Source organism: Prionailurus viverrinus, chromosome C2 (genome assembly GCF_022837055.1).
Source record: "Prionailurus viverrinus isolate Anna chromosome C2, UM_Priviv_1.0, whole genome shotgun sequence".
Classification (NCBI taxonomy): domain Eukaryota; kingdom Metazoa; phylum Chordata; class Mammalia; order Carnivora; family Felidae; genus Prionailurus; species Prionailurus viverrinus.
In genome coordinates this window covers 87,396,384-87,414,353 of record NC_062569.1, presented here as the reverse complement: position 1 = coordinate 87,414,353, position 17,970 = coordinate 87,396,384, and the positions used below count along the sequence as shown (strand labels likewise).

General features: G+C 40.4%; 2 protein-coding genes across 3 annotated transcripts in view; both read right to left on the bottom strand.

The window, feature by feature from the left end:
• RNF168 (ring finger protein 168) overlaps positions 1-7,293 on the bottom strand; it is a 50,139-nt gene extending 42,846 nt beyond the window's left edge. The window contains exons 1-2 of the mRNA XM_047876068.1: positions 6,975-7,293; positions 6,305-6,641 (exon numbers count right to left, since the gene is read on the bottom strand). Of these exons, the coding sequence (XP_047732024.1) occupies positions 6,305-6,605 (301 nt within the window). The 5' untranslated portion in view covers positions 6,606-6,641; positions 6,975-7,293. The remainder of the gene's footprint in view (positions 1-6,304; positions 6,642-6,974) is intronic.
• Positions 7,294-7,523: 230 nt separating this feature from the next.
• On the bottom strand, positions 7,524-16,244 carry SMCO1 (single-pass membrane protein with coiled-coil domains 1). 2 transcript variants are annotated; one of them, XR_007155824.1, is made up of 3 exons: positions 12,347-12,572; positions 12,134-12,227; positions 7,524-8,362 (listed from the first exon to the last, which is right to left on the bottom strand). XR_007155824.1 is itself a non-coding variant. In XM_047876069.1 (3 exons), exons 1-3 carry the CDS (start codon positions 16,242-16,244, stop codon positions 11,783-11,785), a joined length of 645 nt encoding a protein of 214 aa, XP_047732025.1. In that variant the 3' UTR covers positions 11,513-11,782. The 2 variants fall into 2 exon arrangements, 1 of the variants encoding a protein (XP_047732025.1); XM_047876069.1 differs by lacking the exons at positions 7,524-8,362; positions 12,347-12,572 and adding exons at positions 12,668-12,817; positions 16,195-16,244 and having other exon boundaries at positions 11,513-12,227.
• Between the last annotated feature and the right edge of the window lie 1,726 nt (positions 16,245-17,970).

The following is a 17,970-nucleotide window of genomic DNA, read 5'->3' as shown; positions in this document are numbered from 1 at the left end:
TATTAAAAAAATATGTAAGTATAAAAATATTCATGGTAGCACTATTCATAACAGCCTAAAATGCCTAATGTAAATGGACATAAAATTTTTCATTGCTTTTACTATTTAATATTCACACAACATAGTACCATACAGCAAAGAAAATAAAGAAACCCCAATCACATGGACCAATCTCACCAATATAATGGTGAGCTAAAGATACAAGATTCCTTTTTTAAAAAAAATTTTTTTTAAATTTTTATTAAAAAAATTTTTTTTTTAACATTTTATTTTATTTTTGAGACAGAGAGAGACAGAGTATGAACAGGGGAGGGGCAGAGAGAGAGGGAGACACAGAATCTGAAATGGGCTCCAGGCTCTGAGCTGTCAGCACAGAGCCCGACGCGGGGCTCGAACTCACGGACCGGGCTCGAACTCACAGACCGTGAGATCATGACCTGAGCCAAAGTCGGACGCTTAACCGACTGAGCCACCCAGGCGCCCCCCCCAAAATTTTTTTAACATTTATTTTTGAGAGACAAAGAGAGCATGAGCGGGGGACATAGAATTCAAAGCAGGCTCCCGGCTCTGAGCTGTCGGCACAGAGCCCGATGCAGGGCTGTAACTCACGAACACGAGATCATGACCTGAGCCAAAGTCGGATGCTTAACTGACTGAGCCACCCAGGCACCCCACAAGATACCATTTTTTAAAAGGCTCAGAAATAGGTAAAAACAATCTACGGTGTTACACATCACAATAGTATTTACAGGAATGGTGAGCGAACAGAGACTGCAAGGGGGCCACAAGGAGGACTTAGGAGTTTTGGGAAAGTTCTAGGTCTTGACCGGAATGCTGGTTACATATACATTTTCACTTTGAAAATTCACTGAACTGCAAATTTGTGATTTATATACTTTTGTATATACGTTACATTTCAAAAAAATTTACATGAAAAACAAAGAAGGATCAGCTTCCAGAAAAGTAAAGTGAGGAGATCTGCAGACCTGTTTTTCAATCGGAGACAGGTATAAATCACTGGTCATATAAAATGCCTTGAAATTGCCCTACGAGCATACAGCAAAGAAATACTTCCAAAAATTTTTTACTATATCTCAGTAAGAAAAGTGAGAATCTGTGGCCCTTGAGCCATATAAGAGGGAGGCTGTGCCAAGGCAGGGCTCCCAGTCTCCCCAGCTCCTGGTGAAGAGCCACAGCAACCCTCCAGGAGGAACAAAACTGCCAGCATTTATCCTTTCCAGCTCACTGTTGCAGAGACTGAATTCCAGGTGAGTGGACCTGAGAGACTGTGGGCTACCTCCCTCTATTCACTTCCCACTCACAGAAGGGAAACATGACCGCAGGCACAGCAGGTAGAGAATACTAGGGCCCCATCACCCTCATCACAACTCACTCATAGGGCAAAGGTTCTAGGGAGGCAAGCCAAGAAGACTGGAGGCTACTATGTCTGCCTACTAGCTTATTCACAAAGAGAGAAGTAAGCCATCGTCTCTGCTTCCTGCCCTAGAGCAGTGACTCAGATTTTTGCCCAGGGAAAGAGGCAGGCCATAAGAACCGAGAGCTCCAAAGATCTCCCTCAAAGAAAATGACTTTATATAGAAGAGAATGTGAAGAATTTCAAGCATAAGGGCATTCTTGAAAATAACATCAGTTTTAGTGGTAAAGCACTTAAGGCTGATGGAGTGCTGCCAACAAAATGGCAGAACAGGCAGTTCCAAGCTCTCATCCCTCCACAAAAACATTAAAAAACAAGCAGAAACTATCAGCGCCAATATTGTCAGAACTCTGGAAAACAATCAAAGGTTAAGAGCAGCCAAGAAAATGATGAACCAAGAAAAAGGCAACTTCAAAATAGTAGGAAAGTTTTGTGGCAGTTTTACTCTCTCCCCACCTCCTCCTCAGTACAGTGGCAGTCTTGAAGAAGGAAATCCACATTCCCAGAATGGGACACTGGTCCCTGGTTCTGGAGGGGGTGCAGCAGACCCAAGGCAAGACACATGTTTGGAAGACATGTGAGAAGACTCCAAACTTTCACCTTGGGCTGATCCCTAGGCTCAGTGCAAGCCTGGCTAAGTGCTGAAGGACGATCTTGGCACTGAGCCCATGTTCCAAGACAAAAAGGCACTTTTTTGTTTCATTTCTTTTTGTTGTTGTTTTTTAGCTCCTGAAATTCAAGGTAATCTGTCAAAACATTAACTGAGCACAAGTTAAGGCACAGAGACTTAGGTGACCATACACAAGGAGGTATAGTCCTTGCAAAAATAGTTTGGGAAAGTTAGCAAACCAATGAACTGTTACAGCTTTCAACAATAAAAAAAAAAAAAAAAAAAAAAAAAAGGTAAACCCTGGGGAAAGGGAAGAATCTGACTTTCAGGGTCACCATACTGTAATATTCAAATGTCCAATATTCTAAAACAAATAAACAAACAAACAAACAAAAAAAACCCACAAGGCATACAAGGAAACAAGAAAGAGTATGGATGATTCATAGGAACAAAATAAATTAACAGAAACCATTCTTGGGGAAGTCCAGACATCAGACTTACTAGTTAAAAACTTTAAAACAGCCATCTTATCAACAAATGGCACTAGGAATGCTGGATATCCACATGTAAAAAAAATGAAATTAAACTCTTACCCTGTATCATATAAAAAAACTTAACTCAAAGCAGATTAAAGACCTAAAACTATAAAGTTCCTAGAAGAAAACAGGGAAAAAACTCCATGATATTGAAATTTAGCAATGATTTGTTGGATATGACACCAAACCACAAACAACAAAAGCAAAAATAGACATATAGGACTATATCAAACTACATAATCAGAGTGAAATGGCAACCTATGGAATGGGAGAAAATATTTGCAAATCATACCTGATAAGGAGTTAACATCCAGAATAAATAAAGAACACCATCAACTCAACAACAAAAAAATAAATAAACCAATTAAAAATAAGCAAAGGACTAGAATAAACATCTCTCCACAGAAGACATACAAATGGCCAATAAACACATGAAAAGATGTTCAACATCATCAGTCATTAGGGAAATGAAAATCAAAACCACAATGAGATAGCATCTCATACTCATTAGGATGGCTTTATCTAAAACAAACAAACAAACAAACAAACAAACAAACAAACAAAAAAACAGAAAGTAAGAGTAACAAAGTGTTGACAAGAATGTGGAAAAACGAGGGGGGGGATTTAAAAAAAAAAAAAAGAATGTGGAAAACGAAAGAGTCCTTGCATACTGCTGGTGGGAATGTAAAACAGTGCAGTTGCTATGGAAAAGAGTATGGCAGTTCCTCAAAAAAAATCCATATAGTTAGCATATGACCCAGCAATTCCTTTCTGGGTACACACTCAAAGGAGTTGAAAGCAAGAACTTAAAAAATATTTGTATCCAATGTTCACAGCAGCATTACTCACAACAGCCAAAAGGTAGAAGTAACCCAAGTGTCCACTGATGAATAAACAAAATGTGGTAAATACATTCAATGGAGTATTATTTAGCCATAGAAAGGACTGAAATTCTAACACATGCTACAACATGGATGAACCTTGAAGACATTTAAGTGAAATAAACCAGATACAAAAGGACAAATACTTACTATGATATCTAAAATGGTCAAATTCAGAGACAGAAAGTAGAATTATGGTTAAAAGGACTGGAAGGAGAAGGAACTGGGGAGTTACTGTTTAATGGGTATGGAGTTTCAGTTTGGGAAGATGAAACTGGTCTGGAGATGGATGGTGGTGATGGTTGTAAACCAGTGTGACCGTACTTAACGGCACTGAAGTGTACACTTAAAAACAACAGGAATCGGGACCACTTGGGTGGCTCAGCTGGTTGGGTGTCTGACTTTGGCTCAGGTCATGATCTCACAGTTGGTGAGTTTGAGCCCCACATCAGGCTTACTGCTGTCAGCCTGTCAGCGCAGAGCCCACTTCAGATCCTGTTCCCCTCTCTCAGCCCCTCCTCTGCTTGTGTTCCCTCAAAAATAAATCTTAAAAAAAAAAAAAAATGGGAATTGTAAATTTTGTTATGCATACTTTACCACAATTAAAAAGACACAGATACTAAGATACCACATCACACCTACTAGGATGGCTATTTAAAAAAAACAACCAAAAAACCAGAAAATAAGTGTTGGTGAGGATGTGGAGAAATTGGAACCATTATACATTGCAGGTGGGAATGCAAACTGGCACAGCACCAGGGAAAAGTTTAGCAGTTCATCAAAAAGCTAAACCTAGAATTACTATATGATCCAGCACTTCCACTCCTTGGTACGTACACAAAAGAACTGGAAAGAGATTCAAATACTTATACATGAATATTCATATCAGCACTACTTCAAATAGACAAAAAGTGAAACCAACTCAAATGTCCATCAGTGGATGAAGGGATAAACAAAATATAATCCATAAAATGAAAAATTATTCAGATCTAAAAAGGAATGAAATACTGATATATGTCACAACTGTGAATAACCTTGGAAACATTTAACTGAAAGAAGCCAGGCACAACAGACCATATATTGTATGGATGCATTTATATGAAATATCTAGAACGAGCAAATTCATAGAGACAGAGTAAATAAAAACTGGGGGTGGAGGGGTGGGGAAGGAGAAGAATGTAGGGTTTTTGCTTAATGGTTAAAGAATCTAGGTGATGACAATGTTTATAGCAGCACTATCAACAACAGCCAAAGTATGGAAAGAGCCCAAACGTCCATTGATGGATGAATGGATAAAGAAGATGTGGTATATATACACAGTGGAGTATTACTCAGCAATCAAAAAGAATGAAATCTTGTCATTTGCAACTATGTGGATGGAACTAGAGGGTATTATGCTAAGTGAAATTAGCCAGTCAGAGAAAGACAAATATCATATGACTTCACTCATATGAGGAATTTAAGATACAAAACAGATGAACATAAAGGAAGGGAAGCAAAAATAATATAAAAACAGGGAGGGGGACAAAACATAAGAGACTCTTAAATATAGAGAACAAACAGAGGGTTACTGGAGGGGTTGTGGGAGGGGGGGATGGGCTAAACGGGTAAGGGGCATTAAGGAATCTAGTCCTGAAATCATTATTGCACTAGATGCTAACTCGAATGTAAATTAAACAATAAATTAAAAAAAAAAGAATCTGGGTGATGAAAAACTGGAAACATAGTGGTGATGGTTATACACTGTGAAGACAATTTATGCCATTGACCTGTAACTTAAAATGGTTAAAATGGCAAATTTTATGCTATATATATTTTACCACAACTTTGAAAAAACTGATAATAAAATACCAAAACCACTTCACTGTACACTTTGTTTTTAAGTGTTTATTGTCTGGGTTTTTTTGTTTTTTGTTTTGTAATCTCTACACCCAACAAGGGGCTCGAACTCATGACCTCAAGAGTTGAGAGTCACAGCCGCAATCTCTATACCCAACAAGGGGCTTGAACTCATGACCTCGAGAGTCGCACCCTCTTCCCACTGAGCCAGCCAGATGCCCCAGAACTGTACAATGTAAATGTATCAATTCTATGTGAATATCTCAATAAAGCTGTTTTAATAAAGTGTAACTACTGTTGAAAACATCATTAAAATGGCAAATTTGTTATACATATTTACCACAATAAAGGTTAACTCCCCCCAAACAAGGCAAGTACACCAGAGCACAGGCACCTTATTCAAAGCCTAGACAAGAAACTGCATGGCTTATTGATCACCTAAGTGTGCTAGAGTCAAATGTTCAGCTTGGGGCACACAGCTGCTGAGTCTACAGGGTAGAGAGCTTTAAATAAAAATGACTGATCTAGATGGAACTGGTCACTGAAAGCTATTTTATTAGGTTGCATGCTTAAGAGAGGAATTAAATAAATGGAGTACAGTCAAGCAGGCTAAAGAAAATACATGAAAGTAAAAGAATCAGCACTACAGCAATCCAGTACCTTCTATACTTCTCATGTTGCTGTACTGACTACTGCTGATCTGTGGATATTTATGTAACTTTCACACGACTGAAGGCTCTATGTGGGCCATTCCTGTGGGTTTGTTTGTTTCTTTGTTTTCATTTTTAACACCAATTGAACGCAGCCTGGGCATTATTACAATGAACACAATCTTGCTATCGACTTCAATCAACATTTTGGGGCCCATGCAACCCAAACCGGGGAGAAAAAAATTAGACAAATATTAGTCGGTTTCTTTTTAATCCTTTTCTCAAATGGATTAGTGGTAATTCACTTAAAGAATTTTGAGTTTCACACAACAAACAGGCTGGGTTTTACTCACCGATCTCCTCTGATTCCTGCCCAGAGACTCTAAGCTTGCATTCCTTTGGATAGTGTTTTTGGATTATCTCCCACAGTTCCATGTTGACAAGAGAATTTCTTCGGGTGTGATACCGGGTCCACGAAGAGACCCGGCGGCGACAGAAAGGACAGCATAAACTTGCCTTTTCGACAGTCGATTGGAAGCAGGGATTACAGAGCGTGTGGTTACAAGGCAGTGTTATGGGCTCAATTAGGATTTCCACGCAGATGCGGCACTGACATTCCGACAAGGAAGGGATGGCGTTTTGAGTCACAGCCATTTTAATATGCTAACAAGGCATATTCAGCATCAGTACCTGAAAGAGAAAGAGCCTCATTTCCGTCCCAACTACGGAGAAAGAGAATTAACAGTTTTGTGTTTAAACATTTTGCCCAGCTGCGTATCAGAATTCAGAGACTGGGAACATCACACAGCGTCCCGAAATAAAAAGGCACCCTGTGATCCAGGTAAACAGTACTACCCTGGAAGGCGGCGTATTTGTCCATGTTTCAGACAAACGTCGGGTAAGGAAAGGAACGTTTTCGTCGGGAGACCTAGACATTAACCCAACCTTTGGGAGGGCTGACTGTGGGCTCCAGCTCTCCCGCGCGGCGAGAGGTACGCGCCCAAATGCCCTCCTCCCTCTTACCAGCTGAGGATGCTCCCTTAGCTCAGCACAGCCAAGCCCGAGACCGCCCAGGCGCGAAGGTACGGGGCCTCAGCTCCGAGGAACGCCGTTTCCGCCCAGACGCCGGGCTGCGCGGGAGTAGGACTTCCGTTTTACCGTTGCTGTGGGGGCAACACGCGAGACCCCACGTTCCAGCTTTCGTGCACCGGGAGCGGTTTCCCAGCGCTCTGAACCCACACTCCCCTTTCCTCGGTCAGCCAAAAAGCCTAATCTTTGCAGTCGTGCTGTAGCAACCCGACGAGGGCTGGTGACGTCACAACTGCTCACCCAAACGGGCCCTCCCACCCAGAGAACAGCCCTAGAGCGGACACATCTGACGTTCGGCTGGGTGGGACTTCCGGGTCCTGTGCGCGCCTCCCGCCCAGTCCCGCTCCCTTCGGCCCCGCCGAGGGTCCGCCCCTTGCGTTGCCGTCCGTTTCGCTCCAGCTGGAGCGACGACCTACCATCCCCTTGGGCTATGTGCGCCCGGAGGCTGCGGAAACCGGGAGGGTCGCGAGGTTGGTCTCTGGCAGAAAAAGGGAAACCTCAAGACAAATGAAAGACCCAACAGTAATTTTAAAAATTCTTCCCTCTTCTTTTTAAAATTTTACTTCTCAGACTACTTGTCTGTTTCTACCTTGTACCAAGCCTCTTAGGTCGCTTTCTAGAGTTCTGAGGAAGGCATCTCGGAGGTTGATCTCCTAGAAAGATTGTGGTCAGAGAATCCGCAGATTTGCTCCAATTTAACACGCACTGACACTTCCTTCTCTAACCCACCCCTTCTTCAGTCTGAGGCCCAGAGAGGTTGTTTTAAGATTGCCTTCCCTTCTAAGTATTGTCCAAAACCGACTTCTGTGCTCTGGGGCCGAATTATGTTTGTATATGATTACTTTGCCTAGGAAAGGAGGCAGCAGGCTAATGCCTCCAAGACTGCAAGCCTGCCCAGGGCAAGAGGCTGAGGGGGTTCGACAAGAAAATACAGAATCTAAGCAGTAGCTAAAGGAATCTGATCCGTGCTGCCCGCCACGTTCCACAGGTGTTCAAGGTCGTCTCATAACTAGTGCTGCCATCGGCCATCCAAGGCTCCTTACTAAGTGTCAACACATCGATATCCACTTCTTGGAACAAAAGATTCTACAGAAAAACAAGTGAAGTGGGGGGGGGGGGGTCTTCAAGAATGAGGAAGAGAAAAATGTGTTCCGTTTAAAGTCAAGTCTTGCATTAGTGTGTCCATCTTCACTTCCATCCACTTTGACATTTCTATAGCGGTTTCATAAGGGCTTGGAAAACACTGCAGGGCGGCCTCGATCCTGGGGCTTAGTTGTCATGTGCATCATTTATGATATATTCCCGTATTATTAAATTTCAATCTAGAACAATCAAAATTACAAAGGAGGTAAAAAATAATATTTTATACATTTTAAAATAAGTTTTTCCAACGTCCACGTTGGTATTAAGTTCTTGTGCTTATTTTATTGAATCCTACTGTATTGAATTCTATGCAAAAAGTAAATTTTGGCTAGGAAAATGAGGGGGATTAAATAGACTGATACCTGTTATCTAAGAACCAAGTCTAGAGACAGAAAATATGATGGTTGCCAAGGGCTGGGAGAGTTCTTGTTTAATGGGTACAGAGTTTGTTTTCAGATGGATGGTGGTGATGGTTGCACAAAATTATGAATGTGTATGATACACTGAACTGTACACTTAAAAACGGTTCAGATGGTAAATTCTATGTGTTTTACCACAATAAGAAAAATTTTGAAAACCAACCAAAACAAGGCCTGAGTTTTTTGAGGAAATGTTACATAGATGTGGAGAAAGAGAAAAAAAAAATCACTGTGCATGAATGTAGTCTTTAAAGTCTTTTGGGTTTGCTGAGGTCATTCAGATGGCGACATGGTTTCTGGATGGAGCCAAAGCAAGGAGGTTGTAGGTCCTTGGTAGAGAGCTTTGGGAGCTTTTGTTTTGTTTTAATGAGAATTCAGAAACTTTTGTTTGTCATCCAGTTGTCCATGGTATCAACACCTTAGCCTGCAATTCCAGGCTCTCTGATAGGTCCTGTGGAATCTCCCATTATTCTCTTAAACATTAAACCATGGTCTATATTCCCTGTCATCCAAATCTTGTGCTTTCAGGCCATTGTTTGAAATCATAATTCATCCTAATGAGTTACTTTGTTGCTTTGCCTACTTGAAGGATCACTTCAATGTACTTCCTCCAGGAAATACCCATAGTATTTCTCAATCACATAGTGATAACCCTCCCAAACTCACCCAATCATATATTGCCTAGTAATAGTGGTTTTTATTGTAGTCTTATTATTTAACTCTTGCACTTTGATTTTTTTGGTTATTTTTATTTTCATTTTTTTAATTTTTTTTAACGTTTATTTATTTTTGAGACAGAGAGAGACAGAGCATGAATGGGAGAGGGGCAGAGAGAGAGGGAGACACAGAATCGGAAGCAGGCTCCAGGCTCTGAGCCATCAGCCCAGAGCCCGACACGGGGCTCGAACCCACGGACCGCGAGATCGTGACCTGAGCTGAAGTCGGACGCTTAACTGACTGAGCCACCCAGGCGCCCCTTTTTGGTTATTTTTAGACAGCGAGGAGGGGAGCGAGCAGAGAGAGAGAGAGAGGGAGGGAAAATCTCAAGCATCCTCCATGATCGATCCCACAACTCCAGGATCATGACCTGAGCCAAAATCAAAAGTCAGATGCCCAACCAACTGGACTGAGCCACCCAAGCACCCCTGCATTTTGATTTCTATGTTCAGGTACTTATGTCAGGTATAATGGATATATTTTATGTGCTTCTTCAGATTTCCTTGTTCTTGTCTACTTTCTGGGCCCACAGCCACAGTCCCTTGCTCTGTCTGGAGCTGAGCAGTTACATTTCTAGAGTCTCTGGCTCTTCCTATCACTTCTGGACTCTAGTGAAACACTGCACTGAACAATGCAGGCACCGGCTTCCAAATGCCTGCTGGGAGGGCTTAGATGGTGCATCCTGGAAGTATGGGCAGCGGCGGGGGTGGGGGAGGTCATTCCCCATGGAACAAACTTTGACCAACTGAAAACAATAGACTAAGTGAGCATGACAGAGAAATTCCCTTTCCATCTTTCTTCCAAGGCATGGTTTCTCCAAACAATGTGTCTGGAGAAGGACAAGACTGAGGGCATTTTTTTTTAAAGATTTTAAGTAATCTCTACACCCAACGTGGGGCTCAAACTTACAACCTTGAGATCAAGAGTCTCATGCTCTACCAACTAAGCCAGCCAGGCACCCCAACACTGAGTGCATTTATCTACCAAGGAAGCTTCTGTGTCTCATGGCCCATTTTCAAGGAGGGGTCAGCAAGGTAACATCATTTTGTATTATTTCGAATCCTCTGCCTAATTTGTATCTCCCAGGGTGCCTGGGTGGCTCAGTCTGTTAGGCGTCTGACTTTAGCTTAGGTCATAATCTCACAGTTCATGGGTTCGAGCCCCGTGTCAGGCTCTGTGCTGACAGCTCAGATTCAGCTCAGCCTGTTTCAGATTCTGTATCTCCCTCTCTCTGACCTTCCCCTGTTCATGCTCTGTCTCTCCCTGTTTCAAAAATAAATAAATAAGTGTAAAAAAAATTAAACACTAGAAAAAAAAGTTTGAATTTGTACCTTCCAAATAAAGCATAAGCACTCAACCTTTACCTGGAAGACAGACTCCACATTTTTAAATGTTTCTGTTAATTCACAGCACCTAGCACATGGCATTTGATGTTCAATAAATATTTTAATATATAGTCAATGTATTAGAGTTCCCTTTCTAGTGTAAAATAACTGTGGTTCTGTACCAGAGAGAAAATGTACAACATATAATATATATTAGGTGTTTGTATTGGTTTGTCTTTTAATATACTGTGCATTCATATGGTTCAAAATTCAAAATGTACAAAACAGTACATTCTTTAACAGTGAAAAGAATTCCTCCTACCTTTGACCCCTAACCTCTTTGTTTTTTCCCTGAGACAGCCAAAGTTACCACTTTCTATCTCTCCAGAAGAAGCTTATGAAGTTTATGGGTATATTAGCTTGTATATGTGTGTGTGTACATATTAATTTTTGCCCTTTTTTCCCTCCACTTAACAATATATAGGAAATCTTTTAAAACAACACATCTTGGTGATAGCTCTGTATCATTGTACAGTTACACAAAGAGCTTCTTCATGCTCTTACACAAAAAGTATCCATTGTATCAATTTATCATATTTTGTTTAAGGTTCCCCTCACTTTTGCTATAAAGTTTCCCTCCACTTAACAATATATAGGAAATCTTTTAAAACAACACATCTTGGGGCGCCTGGGTGGCGCAGTCGGTTGAGTGTCCGACTTCAGCCAGGTCACGATCTCGCGGTCCGTGAGTTCGAGCCCCGCGTCGGGCTCTGGGCTGATGGCTCAGAGCCTGGAGCCTGTTTCCGATTCTGTGTCTCCCTCTCTCTCTGCCCCTCCCCCGTTCATGCTCTGTCTCTCTCTGTCCCAAAAATAAATAAACGTTGAAAAAAAAATTAAAAAAAAAACACATCTTGGTGATAGCTCTGTATCATTGTACAGTTACACAAAGAACTTCTTCATGCTCTTACACAAAAAGTATCCATTGTATCAATTTATCATATTTTGTTTAAGGTTCCCCTCACTTTTGCTATAAAAATAGGTGTATAATAAATTGTACATACGTTTCCTACCCCACCCCACCCCCCCATTTTTGTGAGATAAACTACTAGAAGTAGAATCCCTTGGTCATAGAGTAAAGTTAGTTTCTGGCTAATGGCATCAACTCTTTTAGGGGGGACTTTTGGTTTTCAGGGGCCTTCACTGCTTTTCCCTTCTCAATGACCTGCACAGCCCTGAGCAAACCATCCTGCAAAGCCTGGTTCTTTACCATGTTAGTGATCAGGAAAGTGACATCCTTGATATACATCTGCCTCACTTTAGCAACATAGTATTCTGCCTTGTTACCATATGCAATAAAGAAGGTACAAAGTGCTGTGATATCTCCTTCTTCCAGCCCACTTTCCTCCAGGACAGACTCCCAAACACCTCTAATGCGCTGGTTCTTGACTTTTCGTCTTAGGACAGAGGCTAAGGTGGGAAGACCTCTCACCAGGTCTGGCAGCTTCTCAAGCACACGAGTGTGCAAGCAGATGAGTACTTCCATGACGTAGCTATATAAAATACTCAGTTCCATTGAAGTGAATCTACAAAAAATGTGGAGAGCTTTGTGAGCAGTGGAACTCTATGTACAAACATAAAATGAATTGTATTAGAATACAAACCCACTAGAAGAACCAGCTGCTGTATTTTAGAAAATACTTACTTTAGAAATAGGGCCTGCACTATACTGGATAGCTTAGTTCTCAGGCCACTCTTACTACACATTTCTCAATGGCAGGGGAGTTACGTCAGCCATCTCTGTATTAGTAAGACATTGGCAAGCAAGAGACTCTGTGATGAGATGTGTATGGCAGTGCTGGCATATCAACAGGTGCTCAAATGAATCTCTTTTGAATCAATTAACCTAAGAAAATACGATTTCTTCACAACCCATGTTAGAACCATATTAAGTTCAAGTTTAGAATGTCCCCTGCAAGCTCTCACAAAGCCATGACATTCCACTGATTTCTCATTGGATACTCACTTGAGTGCCAGAACTGCTGTCCACAGTTCATCGTGGGCTGCCTGGTTTGCCAAAGCATTGCTATGATGTTCAAATTTCTGTGTCAGGCTATCCTTGGTGAAGTCCAGTTCTTTAAACTGTGCTTCTAAAACTTGGAGTTTGTGGTCTACTCTACAGGATAAAAGAATCAAGGGGCACTTTAGGTCGAGAGACAGTACTAAGGTTTTGCCTTAAGATAAGGCTCTATTACATTGTTTATAACCACTATTAATTTGGGTAGCTATCTAAATTTAAGCTTACGAACAGATGTTTCCATTTGCTATTCTCTCTAGCCATCATCCCAGTTCTTATATTCCTTATATTGCCAAACTTCTGAATTGTCTAATTACTTGGATTATCTAACATATCATGTTTTTGTATTGAACTTTATACTTTAAATAAAGTATTTTAGGGGTGCCTGGCTGCCTGAGTCAGTGGAGCATATGACTCTCAGTTTCAGGGCTGTGAGTTCAAGCTGCACATTGGGTATGGAGCCTACTTAAAAAAAATAATTTTTATTTTTAATTTATTTTTAATTTTTTTAAGTTTATTTATTTTGAGAGAGAGCACATGTTCGCGAGAGAGTGGGGATGGGGCAGAGAGAAAGGAGAGGGAGAAAATCCTAAGCAGGCTCCATGTTGCCAGCTCAGAGCCCAACACAGGGCTTGAACTCTGAACCATGAGATCATGACCTGAGCCAAAATCAAGAGTCAGACATTTAACCAACTAAGCCACCCAGGTGCCTGCCCCCAAAAGTATTTTAAACATAAGCATAACTTTGATTCTCACAACAACCATAAGAAGCGAAGCAGTCATTTTTATTATTTTACAGATAAATCGAGTCTCACAAAGATTGAGATCTAATGTCATAGCTACTTAGTGCTGGGACCACTATTTAAAAAGGTGCCTTTCTCTATTCTGACTACCCAAATTGTATCCTACCTCACTTATATCCCCTAGCCTTTCTGCCTGGAGATCGCCCTGCCTACTTCATTTTCATAGGGACTACCTCTATTACCTGTCACTCCTCACCTCCTGCTTTATTTTTAGAGTTAGGATTTCATGAACAAAATTGTAAACTGTTGGAGAGGGGGAATCAGAGACTCTTTCTTGGACATCTTTATGCCTGTCCCCCAATACCTAGCAAAGGCCTTACACAGAAGTAAGAAAATATGTCTCATATTATCGACATCAATAATGTGAATGAGACTCTGAGCCGTGGGCTGAGCCTACTCAAGGGCATTTGAGTAGCTCTGAACAACCTTAATCATCAGAGGGCACTGTGGCACCAGAATTATGTCAAACTGAATCACACAGAACTGGAACCACACAACTCACTTGCCTGAAGGCACCCACATTTTCATGAAAGAAGTGATACACAAATTCAGGTACCACTTCTATGTCCTCAGTGACCTGAATACTTTGTGGTTGCCCAGGTTCCGTCCTTGACCATGTTCTCTTCTTGGTGCTCAGTTTATCTCAAGGCTAATTCAGCTTCAGGTACCACCTCCTAAGCTCTAGAGCTGTATCTTTTTTTTTTTTTTTCAACGTTTATTTATTTTTGAGACAGAGAGAGACAGAGCATGAACAGGGGAGGGGCAGAGAGAGAGGGAGACACAGAATCTGAAACAGGCTGCAGGCTCTGAGCGGTCAGCACAGAGCCCGACGCGGGGCTCGAACTCATGGGCCGTGACATCATGACCTGAGCCGAAATCGGACGCTTAACCGACCAAGCCACCCAGGTGCCCCTCTAGAGCTGTATCTTTATGTTTTGTGCATCTCCAAAACCAACCGTCCTAAACTGAACCTACTCACTATCCCTCTCCCTCATCTTCGGAAATTACTATGGTTAGAATTTTCTCACTGCTTTGGATGTTTTACTTACATATAGATAAGGCCCACTACGAAATGTGTTTCATAGGAGAGTAAGCCTGCGTGACCTAATATGCCAGCAATCTCTGTCTACATATGAAAACAATGTCATCTGGCATACTGTCTGTAGTAACTTTGACACCTTTGAGACTATATTGCTTATAGGTCCTCTCTAGCTTGAACTCTAGCTTGTCAGTCAGTATAAAAGTTCACAGTTGTTAATAGCTTTTTGGAAGCCTCTCACAAAAAGGCATTCCCACACCATTTGAAATAAATGCTGAACAACATGTCTGCAAATCCAAGTCTGTTTTTTACTATAATTCCCCAGCTCAGTTAGTGACATCACCATCTATTCAAGTGCTTAAACTAGAAATGTCAGAATAATTCCTACCTTTTTTTTCTTCCTCTCCACTAATGCCTCTAAACTATACCCTCCTCTCCATCACCACTAAACCAGTTAATAACTGTCTTTCACTTTGACTTAGGATTACAGTAGCCTAACTGGATCCCTGCTTTCGATTTCTGCCACCTTGAATCCATCCTTCCAGAAATGTGATTCTAAAATACAATTCTGATCATGTGACTCAACTGATTATGTATGCTTTGTGCTGCCCTGACTTGTCCAAAGACACAATTATAGCCAAATTGGCTATTCTCAGGAGGAAACATAAAGCCCTTAACCCTTTGCTCCCCTCTTCTGCCAATCCTCTCATACCCTAGTCGGTAATCACACGAGACATCTAGAAGCTGACGAACACAGTATGTGATTCCAGGCTTCTGCGGCCTCCATGTTCCATTATGTGTTCCATGTACTGTTTCCTCAGCCTAGAATTCCTTCCCATATTTTTTTTTTCTCATAGCCTTTTACTCACACTTTAAGATCCAGTTTAAATATCCCTCTATGAGGGGCGCCTGGGTGGCTCAGTCGGTTAAGTGGCTGACTTCAGCTCAGGTCATGATCTTGCGGTCCATGAGCTCTAGCCCTGCATCGGGCTCTGTGCTGACAGCTCCAAGCCTGGAGCCTGTTTTGGATTCTGTGTCTCCCTCTCTCTGACCCTCCCCTGTTCATGCTCTGTCTCTCCCTGTCTCAAAAATAAATAAACGTTAAAAAAAAATTAAAAAAATAATAAATGTCCCTCTATGAAGGGTTCCTTTTTCTGGTGTCAAAGGCAAATAAATTGATCCTCTCTTCTGTTCATAGCCCTTTATGAACATCACCGTTACAAGGTCAATCACATTAAATTCTAAGTATTTTTGAATAATTCTCTCTATAGGCTTTGAGATTCTTGAGGATAGAAACCACATTTTACTTATTTTGTATACCTAGAATATAGCACATACATTAATTGAATGGAATTCACCTGGGAGTGTATTTTTCTTTATTGTTTACACATATATATGGAAGTTAAATATATATTTAATATATATGTTAAATTTATGTGTTTAAATATATATGTTAAATATATATAGTAAATATATATATTTTAACCTGGAAGACTTAAACCACTTTAAACAGAGACAGAATTTTAATTAGCATGTCTATACTTCTTTGCCTATTTTTATTCCTTATTCTTCTCTTACCCATCTTCCCAGAAAAGCAGACCTATGCTTGTTCCCGCCCTGTAGCCCTTAGCAACCTTTTCATTGCCTCCTTCAAGGATATCAGGGTTGTGATTTCATTGTTCATCTTCTTAAGGCAAAATGAAAGGAAACAAAACAAGGAAAATAAAAACCTAATGGAGGGTTTTCTGCTGTCTTCCACTCAGCAACAAGCAGCAGCTTGTGTGACTATTTGATCTGAATTCTGCCTCAAAGGTCACTCAGTACAAGAAGCTTTTAATAGCTTGTACATCCAAATATAGTTTCAGAGAACTGATCTTGTGAACACAGGTGTCCTAGAACCCACTATAATGTTTGTCTTTGTAAAGTGAGCTGTAGTACATCAACATAGCACAACCATCAGATGTAATTGTGGCTCTATGTATATTCTGATAAATGTATATATGGGTATACAAATATGTACATATACTAGGATTAAATTTGATGGAAATATTACTCTCAAATTTTAACAGCTTAATTAGTTATAATCTAAATGAGGTTTAAAGAGAGCCCCAGACCATTTATGATATACCAATGCTAAAAATCTAATCATCCTTAGAAACTAATAAATATTCATTGAGAGCTTCTAGTATTAGATTAAGTGTTGAAAATGGAAACAGACATCAAACAGGATTCCTGAATTCAACATGTTTACATTCTAATTGGGAATAAAGGACATATACTTAAAAAGAAAATGTATATAAAATGTGCACTTAATAAGTACAGACCATAAAAATCATAGATGAGAGACTAAGTCACCGATAATTGACTTGGATAATTGAGAAATGGTCACAATGAAGGTAGGATTTGGGCTTAGCCTTAAAGGAAATGTAGGTGTCTGATTATCAGAGAAGAGAGAAAGGGTATTTTAAAACGAGAAATTACATGAGCAAAATCAGAGAGGCAAGGTACATGATGTGGTCAGGAAATAATGAGTGGATATGCCTTAAGCAAAAGTCATGTGAGGAAAAGAAAAACAACAATTAAAAAAAAAAACCATAATATTTAAACTAATAAGACCCAGGTCATGGATTTACTTATTCGATGAATAATTTGTTCACTTATCTCAACAGAATTCAAATATTGTTCAAGTATTGGGCAGCCATGTGCTTCTGGGGAGGCTGGACCCCTCCCCAGTCACAAGGGGGGGTGAATCTTGATTAGATTAAGTCAATCATAGTAATTTCACTATTGTTGCCGTTATCATTAGTTTAGGAATAGGCAGGTGGCAGAATTCTGGCCTACGAAATGTGAGAGAAAGTCTACTATGGGATTTCTGAGAAAAGCTTATTTTTACTTGTTATAAAACATATAACAAAATTTACCATTTTTGGTGGGGATGGACAAATTGGGTGAAGGTAGTATACCCCCTTTTTGTACAAAAAGGTACAAACTTCTAGCTGTAAAATAAATAAGTCCTGGGGATGTAATAAGCAGCATACAGACTATAGCTAACAATATTGTATTGTATATGTGAATGTTGCTAAGAAAGTAGCTCTTAAAAGTTCTCATATCAAGAAGAGAGTTTGGGGGTGCCTGGTTGGCTCAGTCAGAAGAGCATGTGACTCGATCTTGGGGTCATGGGTTTGAGCCCCACGTTGGGTGTAGAGATTACTTAAATAAACAAAACTTTTTAAAAACAAAAAGAAAGAAAGAAAGAAAGAAAGAAAGAAAGAAAGAAAGAAAAGAAAGAAAAAGTTTGTAACTATGTGTGGTGATGGATATTAACTAGACTTATTGTGGTGATTATTTCACAATATATATTTATATTGAATGATTAGGCTGTACACTTGAAACTAATGTTATATGTCAAT